General features: G+C 47.9%; 1 protein-coding gene across 5 annotated transcripts in view; it reads left to right on the top strand.

The window, feature by feature from the left end:
• THADA (THADA armadillo repeat containing) overlaps positions 1 to 8,575 on the top strand; it is a 307,941-nt gene extending 299,366 nt beyond the window's left edge. For all 5 annotated transcript variants that reach the window (XM_070235533.1, XM_001498963.6, XM_070235534.1 and 2 more), the window contains 2 exons: positions 4,630 to 4,799; positions 5,887 to 8,575. In XM_070235533.1, the coding sequence (XP_070091634.1) occupies positions 4,630 to 4,799; positions 5,887 to 6,282 (566 nt within the window). In that variant the 3' untranslated portion in view covers positions 6,283 to 8,575. The remainder of the gene's footprint in view (positions 1 to 4,629; positions 4,800 to 5,886) is intronic.
• The last annotated feature ends 1,496 nt before the right edge of the window (positions 8,576 to 10,071 follow it).

Genomic DNA, 10,071 nt, shown 5'->3' on the forward strand with positions numbered 1-10,071 from the left:
TCACAAGTTCCAGGAGCTTGACACGGATAGCTTGTGGGAGGCCATTTTCAGCCTTCCACACTCCCCATACCCCCCAGCCCAAATATAATTCACATACCATAAAATACACCAAATTAAAGCGTACGTATGTACAAATTTCAGTATATTCATAAGGTTGTGCAACCATCAGCACTGTCTAATTCTGGAACATTTTCATCAGCCCCAAAAGAAACACTCTTTCAGCAGTCATTCCCCATTTTCCCAACTCCTGGCAGCCACTAATCTACTTTTTATCTCTAAGATTTGCCTATTCTAGACATTTCATGTAAAGGGAATTATACAATATGTGGTTTTTTCTGTCTTACTTCTTTCACTTAGCATAATGTTTTCAAGGTTCATCTGTGTTGTAGCATGTATCAGTACTTCATTCCTTTTTATGGCTGAATAATATTCCGTTGTAGGGATATACCACACTTTATTTATCCACTCATTGGTTGGTGGACATTTTGGTCATTTCTAATTATTGGCTATTATGAACATGCCGCTATGAACATTCATGTAAAAGTTTTTTGTGTAGACGTGTTTTTTATTTCCCTTAGGTATATGCCTAAGAGTGGGAGAAACTGTTTTCCAAAGTGGCTGCACCATTTTATGTTCCTACCAACAATGCATGAGAGTTCCAGTGTCTTCACATCTTCCCCAAAACTTACTGTCTGTCTTTTTTATTATAGCTATCCCAGTGGGTGTAAAGTGGTATCTCATTATGGTTTTGATTTGAATTTTCATGATGGTTATTGAGGCTAAGCATCTTTTCATGTGTGTATTGGTTATTTATATATCTTCTCTGGAGAAATGTCTATTCAGATCCTTTGCACATGTTTTAGTTGGCCTATTTGTCTTTTTATTATTGGGTTTTAAGAGTTCTATATGTATTCTAGATACACGTCCCTTGTCAGATACAGAATTTGCAAATATCTTCTCCAATTCTGTGAGTTGTCTTTTCACTTTCTTAATGATGTCCTTTGAAACACAAAAGCTTTCAGTTTTGATGACTTCTAACTTTTCTTTTGTTGCTTGTGCTTTTGATGTCATATTTAACAAACCATTGCCTAACCCAAGGTCACAAAGTTTTACTACGATAATTTCTTCTATGAAATTTATAGTTTTAGCTCTTAAATTTCAGTCTTTGATACATATTGAGTTAATTTTTTTATATGTTGTGAGGTAGGGGTCCCACTTCATTCTTTTTTGTGTGGATATCCAGTTGTCCCAGCTCCATTGGTTGAAAAGAGAGTTCTTTTCCCCTAGCTAATTGTTTTGGCACCCTTGTCAATAGTCACTTGACTGTACGTGTGAGGGTTCATTTCTGGACATTCAGTCCTATGCCCGTTGATCTATATGTCTTCCCTTGTGCCAATAACATACTGTCTTGATTCCTGTAGCTTTGTGTAAGTTTGGAAATCAGGAAGTGTGAGTCCTCCAGTTTTGTTGTGTTTTTCCAGATTGTTTTGGCTGTTCTGGACACACAACAGATTCTTCAGACACACTTGTCGCTTGGTCACTTCCTTTCCTATTTGCTTGATGGACTGGTGAGCCTGTGAGAGCCTGGCTGGCCTCATGGGTAGGTGAAAAACTCCTCTCCCGGCTCTTCAGCCTCCCCTTCAAAAGCTGTCTGGCCAGTGGAGGTCTGGGCTGTTCTGACTAAGCTGTCTTAGACCAGGGCAAGGTCGTAAAAGAGGGAACTTGGTGGGGTGCAGCTGGCCCCTCAAGCAGGAAATCTAAATCCAACCAATCCTCCCCCGACCCCCATCCCAGCTTTCCTTCCCTTTCCCTCCTCATCTGGCAGGGTCGGGATTTACGTGGTTATGATTCTGTCTAGATCCACTTCCAGCCAACACGCCAGCTCTCCTCTGGTGCCTCTGTCACTCCCAGCACTCTCCTGCCACTTCCGAAGCATGAGTCATGGCAAAATGGTGCAGGATGAGGGACATCTGTCCTGTCAGGTGAGGCAGGTGCAGCAGTCCAGCCTTCCTGGTGGCATCTCTGGTCACCTCCATGTGTTCTTTGTAGACCTAACAGGGGTGCCACTTGAGCTGCTGGCAGTGACTGGGGGGGATGAAACATTTTTCTTCCTTGTGAGACTTTCAGTTCTTGCCTTAAGGAGAGAAAAAAAGGAAGGGTGGGGAAAGCAGGGGTGAATCAGAGGGCAGATTTTTCTGAAAGGTTTCAAGATAAGCTGAGCTCCTGTTGGTGCCATAATACAGGACTTACAGCTTTGACCTTTTTTCAAAATATGGCGCCCAGCTGGGAGCTTTTTTTAATGAATAAACGTGATAAAACCAAGTCTGACTTCATCTCTGTGGGGTGCAAGGAGTGTTTCTCCACTGCCTGCCTGCAGGGCAGGGGGCAGCCTGTGCACTGAGACAGACTTCGCTCCGTGCCTCCACTGCTGACCGTGTGAACTTGGACCTGTCACCCAGCCTCTGTGGGCACAGCTTCCTCATTTATTAAACATGGATAACCCCCTCATGGTGGTGGGAGCGTTAAGGGTTCGGTAGAAGGAGAGTGTTCACTATTATCAGCAATAATACTAGTAAACCATTTATAGACTGCTTTCTTTGTGGCAGTCCGTATGTTAGTCTTCAAACTAAATTAAGGTGGGTAAAGAAGATTTCATGATCTCCAGAGCCATAAACTGGAATGTTTTGAGCATCTGCTATGTGTTTAATCCTATGTTGGCCTTCCTGTGTATTCTTAATTCTTTGAGGTTTGAAAGATGCCAATTAATAGTGTCTCCTCCCCATACAGATTCTAAACCAGCTGAGAACGACACAGAGAAGTCAGGTAGAGATAAAAATAGAGATTGTATTGTAGGTAAAGGCTCAACCAACACATGGCTCAGACCTACAGCCAGAATGCACCTTTGCCACCTCCCCTCCCCTCCCCACTTTTTTCTGTTTCCCAGTTTAAATCCTGGTCCCAGGCATGGGGAGCAGGGGCACTAAGGAGCAGGTGTCCTGGGGGATTGATTTGGGGCTCTGAGGATGGTAATATTGGTCCTTTGGCTGCTTCCATGAGTCTAGGCTCTGCTCCATGGGCTCTAGGTAGTTCTGGCCCTGCTGGAGGGTCATCAACCCTCCTTGTCTCGCTGAAAAGACATTCTCTGGATGTTGGTGCTGATTCTTCAAATCTGTACTCTGCACGCACCATGAAACTTGTTGCTGATTCCAGTGTCTTTATAGCCACTTAAAGCCCTGTGACTGTATGCAAGTGGGTTAATCTGTCTGAGCCCTGGATTCCTCATCTGTGAAGAAGGGATGGTAATACCCAACCCATAGAATGTTGAAGACTGGAGAGAAAGTACTTGGTTAGGGCCTGGAACATAATAGGCCCTCAGGCAGGGGGGCCATCCGTCTAAGCCTGGTTCAGCACCCTGGGGAACTCAACCTTCCATTCCAGACTCTGAGCCTTCTCCCTGTATGCTGAGCAAGTCTCTTTGGGAGCAAATGGTCAGGGACAGGTCTGAGGGCTGGAGTTGAAGATATGGATTTGGGAAAGACGAGTTCTCAATAGAAGTGGGTCATTGAAAGACAAGCATTGGTGCCTGGATGGATCTACAGAGGTTCATTGTCTGTGTGGTGGGATTTCAGTCCCATGTTTCAGATCTCCTCCAGGTTGGGGATGGGAGGGACAGGGTTGTTAGCGGAAGTGTCAACACCCTGAGCCTCCCTCAAACCCATATTTAGGACTGTCTAAGGCAAAATGGTGAAGTAAGCGATGGTTTCCAAAAGGCACCCACTTCCTCTTTCTGCACCCCATTCTACTCTTTCAGCATCCTTCCCCGAGCCAGCTAGGAAGATGAGTGTCTGAAAAATGACTTCGCTCTAAGACAGAGGGCAGCAAAATATGAGCTAATTCCAGCCCACCACCTGTTGTTGCCTGGCCTGTGAACTACAAATGGTTTTTTACATTTTTTAATGGTTGGAAAAAAGTCAAAAGAATATTTTGTGACGTGTGAAAATCAGATGAAATTCAAATTTTATTGGAGCATAAATAAAGTTTTATTGGAATACAACCACAATCATTTGTTTACATATTGTCTATAACTGCTTTCAGCAGAGTTGAGTAGTTGTGACAGAGACCTTAAGACCCCCAAAGTCTAAAATATTTACTCTCTGGCCCTTTAAGAAAAAGTTGGTGATGCCCCACCCTAAGATGTTAGAGATTGAATGTGTTATGTGCCCAGCGGGATTGGCTTTCGGAGGAAGGAGCAAACCAGTGGAACTTGGACGTTGTGGCAGGCCTGCAGAGGACACGCTGGGTGGGAAGCTTTCCTGATATCCTTCCCGTTATACTAGAGAGGCTGAGGGGAGATAAATGACTAGTCCAGCAGGTCGGGCTGCTTCTGTCCACACTGTGATAAGGGGCATGGAAATGATGGGGTTCAGGCCCCTGACTCATTCTAGCTGTGTAGACAGCAGTACTCACGAGTTGATTAATAACCTTTAGTGAGCCCATCCCACCAGCGTCCCTGGCAGGCTGGTGGCATTGATTTCACCTGAGGTCCTTTGTGTTCCTGAGGCCTGCAGAGCCTCCCTGGGTTGTCCTCAAGCAGCACATTCATTGCTTGCCTGTCTCTTATTTTGGCAGAATTTGCCTTCTGCCAATTGGATGCCTCCATCACCCTGGACCTAGCCCTGGCTGTGCTGTGTGACCTGCTCCAGCAGTGGGACCAGCTGGCCACTGGACTCCCAGTCCTTCTGGGATGGCTGTTGGGAGAGGGTGATGACCTCGTGGTCTGTGCGGAGAGCGCACATCAGGTAATCCTGGGGTCTCAGGGCAGGGGAGGCCGGCCGGAGTGTCCTACACCCACTGCATGCACCCCTTATAGGCTCACTTGGGCTTACTGTGCCTGCGGAAAGTGTGCTCCTGAATGCTCAGACACAGCAGTAACAGGTTGGGAAAGTCTCCAGATGACCACGGCAGCCTGTGGGTGCTGCTGGGGTGCGGGAGCAGCTCTCATGCCGGCTTTTGGGATTCCAGTAGTAAGCCTTCAGGTCGGTGCGGGGAGAGGACTTTGGAAGAGGCCCCATGGAAGTTGAGAGTTTAGTTATGGCGAATGCTTATTAGTCAACATTGGAGTAGCCAGGGGCCCCCCCATGGTTAGGTCCAAAGGTGAAACATTTCCAGAGAATCAGGGTCCTTCCAGGGCATTTGTTACTTGAAGAAAACTGTTAGCCCCCTCCAGGTGGAGGAGCAGTCAACAGATAGGGAAACTGAGGACCGAGACAAATAGCAAAAGCATCTTGAGAACTGAAATTCACACATCCACCAGTGTCTGACTAGCTGGCCTTCTTGGCATCAGCAGGAGGCCAAGAATTCAAAAAGCAGCCTGTTTATGGGGAAATTTGGAGACAAGATAAAGTGTCTGTGATAAAATGACCTTGAAAATCCCAGCATTATAGAAATTTGGTTTCATACACAGAGACTAGTGTCTCGTGTTTAGTAATTCTTTGTTCTTTGTTCTGCTGCTGAGATTTCCCTTCCTCCCTCCTTTCTGATTTCTAGATGTACCTTTAGGTCTAGGGCCCACTCCCATGTTGAGGTCCCCTTTTCAGCACCAGGCCCCCAAAATATCTTGGCTTTGAACCAAAAACACATCTTTATCAAAGGTCATGTTAAGTCTGGGGAAAAAAATTCCTGTGGAGAAGTACAATGAGTGACAATAGAAGGTGACCTTCAGGGCTGCAAGTGGTGTGTATCCATGGGTGTTGACAGGCTAGAGTGGGCTCCCTTTCCCATGGGGGAGGGGACACACCTCTTCTGCATCTGGCAGGACTCTGGTCTGGATTGGGGCTTGTCAACATCCCCTGTAAGGTGGACTTTTGGCTTTTTCATTTGATTCAGGTGGAAGACGACTACCTGTTTGAAAAAGCAGAAGTCAACTTTTGGGCTGAGACCCTGATCTTCGTGAGATACCTCTACAAGCACCTCTTTCTTCTCCTCTCCAAGTCCAGCTGGTGTCCCCTTAGCCCTGAGACGCTCCGTCATCTTCAAAGGACAGCATCAGAGCGGTGCCACCTCCTTTCCCAGCTCTTCAGAGAGCTGCCACCAACTGCCGAGTTTTTGAAGACAGTGGAGTTCACAAGACTGCGCGTTCAGGAGGAGAGGACTTTGGCTGGCCTGAGGCTGCTGGCCTTTCTGGAAGGAAGGGAAGGGGATGACACCCTCGTTCTCCGTGCTTCGGACTCTCCTGCAGAAGCGAATCAGTTGACTCTTCCAAGAACAGAAACCGCTTATTGAAGAAAGAAGACTTGTGGGATGGGGGTGGATTATTCCCCCCTAAATATGCAGGAAACGTGTCAAACATAAATTCAAATATTTTTTCCCCTTCATGCCTCCCCCACTTCTGTGAGTCTAGTCTTCTGTCCCTTCCTGCAGAGGAATTTTTCTTCAGTTCACTCATTCAAGGCAACCTGGTTTATTGCAGCTACTGTAGGAAGTGAGGCCACACGTTGAATATTTACTCTGTTCCCAGGTGCAGGCCACCTGCGGGCTGGAATTAGCCTTTTCTGTCCCCCAGGACCTCTAATGTCCAGCCATAGCCAGCCTGCATTTTCTATGAATTGACTACACAGAATTGGGTTTTCATACATGGTTCCACCCCCCTTTTTTGGCTGGATGTTGGAGCTGGATTAGTTGGCAAACAGCCCATTTGGTTAGACTTCCAACTTTTATTCCTTTTTAGCTAAGGCAAAAATATATTCCAAATGCTGGGTCCTGGGAAAATGACAGATCAAGTTCATACAAATAGATTTGTTTTTACTATCTGCATGTGAAAGTCCTACAGTGACCCACATATCATCGTAATTACTAAAAGAGCCATTGAGAGTTCCTACCCCAAAAAAGTGTTTGTGTTAATGCTGGGAAAGCTGATTTTGCCACCCAGTGAAAGCACAGACTCTTGGCTATTAGAATGAACCTGGGGAAAGGAGAGCCAGAATAAATGATTTATTTGATGCCTATGCTGTTTACTATCATTTTCTTGGTGGCAATAACAAGAAGATTATCATTTAAGATGCCAGAAAACACATTCACACATTTTAGCGATTGAAGCTAGACGCAAGAATTTTCTCCTTTTCCAAGTCCAGCCCAGCCCATCTTCCTCAGACACCCAGCAGGTGTCGCTCTTGCATACATTTTGCTGCTGGTCCTGTTTTTCATTGGCTTGCCATTTTTAATTTATAATTTCAGAGTAAGTGTTACCCGCAGACAGTTATCTTGAAATTCATACCTAGGATGGGTGATAGCCTCTTCCACATTCATTTTTCATCCTAGTTATCTGAAAAAGGCATTTCGGTAATACTATGTAAACTTAGTCCAGCTTTTAGGGTCTGTAAATATTTTTAAATACTTCTTGGATGCACAGTCACTTAGAATTATTGTACTGATGTTTGAATGTCTGAAGGGGCAGTTTAGAGGAAAGAGAGTTTGATATGATCATTTCCTACTGCAGAAAGGCTAATGCTTCAAATATAATTTGTCTCTCTTTGAAAGAAAACCACCTAACGCTAAAAACACAGCCATACTGGGAGTACAGAGAAAGGGTTCTGTAGGAAGAGGCTGGAAGAAAGTTAACTTACTGTTCAAAGTTTTGTCCTATAAAGAGAACAGGAAATTCCGTGGGTTGTTTTGCACCATTCAGCTCAAAATGTGTTTTTTGTGATCGCGAATTAATTACCTGGTTGGGCATCTGTGTAGCCCACACTTGAATGGAAAGTTGCCAACCTAACATTTCTTTTTGTTCTGAAAAGACCTAGCTGGTGAGAAGTTGGAATTATCGGTATAATGTATTGATAACCATGGTAGAATAATTATGAAACTGGCCCCAGCAAAGCCCAGCTCATTGGAAAAAGCCAGCGTTCCTTTTTTCTCCATTTAAAATGAAATAAAAGCAGTGATATAATAGAAACATTTCACACCAGCAGGTACCCTGTACCAAAGCCTATACCATAACCTATTTCCATGTTATCTCCAGAAGCCTTCTACCCAGCCCGCAAAGTGGGTGTCCTCATAGCTGTCGACTAAGAATTACCCCAGATTTTGATCCTGGCTGGCTGTGGCCAGCCTGGGAGGGCAGGAGGGAGAGCTGCTCCCACTGATTTTGTATCTGAAATCTTGTTACAGACCTCAAGCAGCAGTGGCTAGGGAAAATGGCTGTTTCACACTTTCCTGATGCATTCCCTGGGGAAACTTAGACTACTCTACTGTCAGGGCCACCCTCCAACTATCGTGTTTGGGGTTGTTTCAGCAAAGAACAAACAGAACAGTTCTTGGGTGCTCTAAGCTACGAGCGTCAGCCACAGTCGCCCTGCCCTGTGTGTAGGGCCCGGTGTAGGCTGGGTCGTAAGAGTGAAGCAGTCACCTCTGCGGAGGTCACTACCCTTGGCTCCAAACTAGGGTTCAAGATTTGGTGCCCCCTCAGCTCTGCATTCATGATTCTGTGTATTTCCACCCATCTGGCCATAGTCCAGAGGCCTGGCTTTCTCTGTTTCTGTGCTTTGTCAATTTGTTTTAATAAATAAGATGGATTATACTTGTTTCTCTTTTAAACACCTTAACAGATAACTCATTAACTCATTTGCGCCTTGACAAAGGTGAGATGAGTAACGCAGGAATTATCTTAGTCTTACAAGGAAACCCAAGTACTAAGGAGATTATGTGATTTGCCTGAGATCACATGGCCTGTAAGGGGCAGGGCCTGAACTCCAGCCCTCTGTTTCCGATCCTAAAGTCGTTGCAGCCCTACCCTGGCTCTGCCTCCCTGGGTCTACCTCCCTGGGCCGGTGTGTGGGGAGAACAGCAGTAGGGATTGCCTGCAAGGTGAACTCTGAAGAGTCGGTTCCCTGAGTGACAGGCCTGGCCCACCCCCTTCCAGATTAACAGGGAAGGAGCACTGAATAGAAATGAGCACAAGGAAACATAGCAAGAAATAAGATCAATTTGGGAAGGGGGTGTAGGCCACGTAGCTTCCTTTCCTGGCAGGTACTGGACCTTCCAACATGAGCCCGTGTCCAACTTTTCGGTGGCATCCATATAGACGCGGAGTGAGAAGGGTCCTGCACAGGACTCCAGATCTGCCCGAACCAGGCTGTCAGTGGCTTCAGCCTCACTGGGCGCTAGGGGGGGGTGTCTGCCCCATACCCGAAGGACGCCCGTTGGCAAAGAGCATTCCCCTGCGCAGGCTTTTAGGGTGTGGGACTGGTGAAAGGAGGAAACGGGAGCGAGCCCACCATCCGCGTCCTCGGTGCCCAGCCGTGCCTGGCCGCCGGTCGGCCTCAGCCAGAGCCCAGAGCCCAGAGCCCACAGCGAGCCAGGGCGGGACGCGGCGCCCTCTACGGCCGAGGAGGGAAAGGGCTGGGAGGCGCACCCGGCGAAGGCTGCGGCGGGCGGGGAACTCCGCTGCCAGCTGCACCTCAACCCCCGGGAGGGCTGGGGAGGGCCGGGAGGACCAGCAGACGGATGGGGTGGCGGGAAGTCGTCTCCATGCCTGCGCGGCTCTCCCGGCCTTTCCTCCCGTCCTCCTAGCCGGCTCCCCCGCCCGGGACGCCCCGCGCCTCTCCGCGCCTTTGGCCCAGGCTCAAGGTCTTGTGATGTGATTAGCAAAGCCAGCGCCTTGTCCTCAGACACTCAGCGCTGCCCGGCAGGCCCCGGTGCTCAAGCCCTGTTTACTGCAGCCTGGGCGGGGAGGGGGGCGGAGAAACCGGCCCAAGCTCCTCCGGGCGAGAATGCCGCGGCAGCCGTCCGCGTGGCTGCTCCCGCCCCCACCCCCACCGCGTCTCCACGTGCAGTCGGGATGGAGCTGCCACCCACTCAGGCCCAGAGCCCCCGCCCCCTGGCCAGGACACCCTCTGCAAGCCAGCTGGGCCGCGCGGACGGTTGCAATATTCCTGCATTTTGCAATTCCCGCGCCCAGTGTAAAACCCAGGGTGGGAGATAAAAGCTCCGCAATTTCGCCTAGCAGGACGGGGCGGAGAAAGACACGTCCAGGGCTGCAGAACCCCGGCCACGTTAAATGTGCTGGGGATTTCC

Source organism: Equus caballus, chromosome 15 (genome assembly GCF_041296265.1).
Source record: "Equus caballus isolate H_3958 breed thoroughbred chromosome 15, TB-T2T, whole genome shotgun sequence".
Classification (NCBI taxonomy): Eukaryota; Metazoa; Chordata; class Mammalia; order Perissodactyla; family Equidae; genus Equus; species Equus caballus.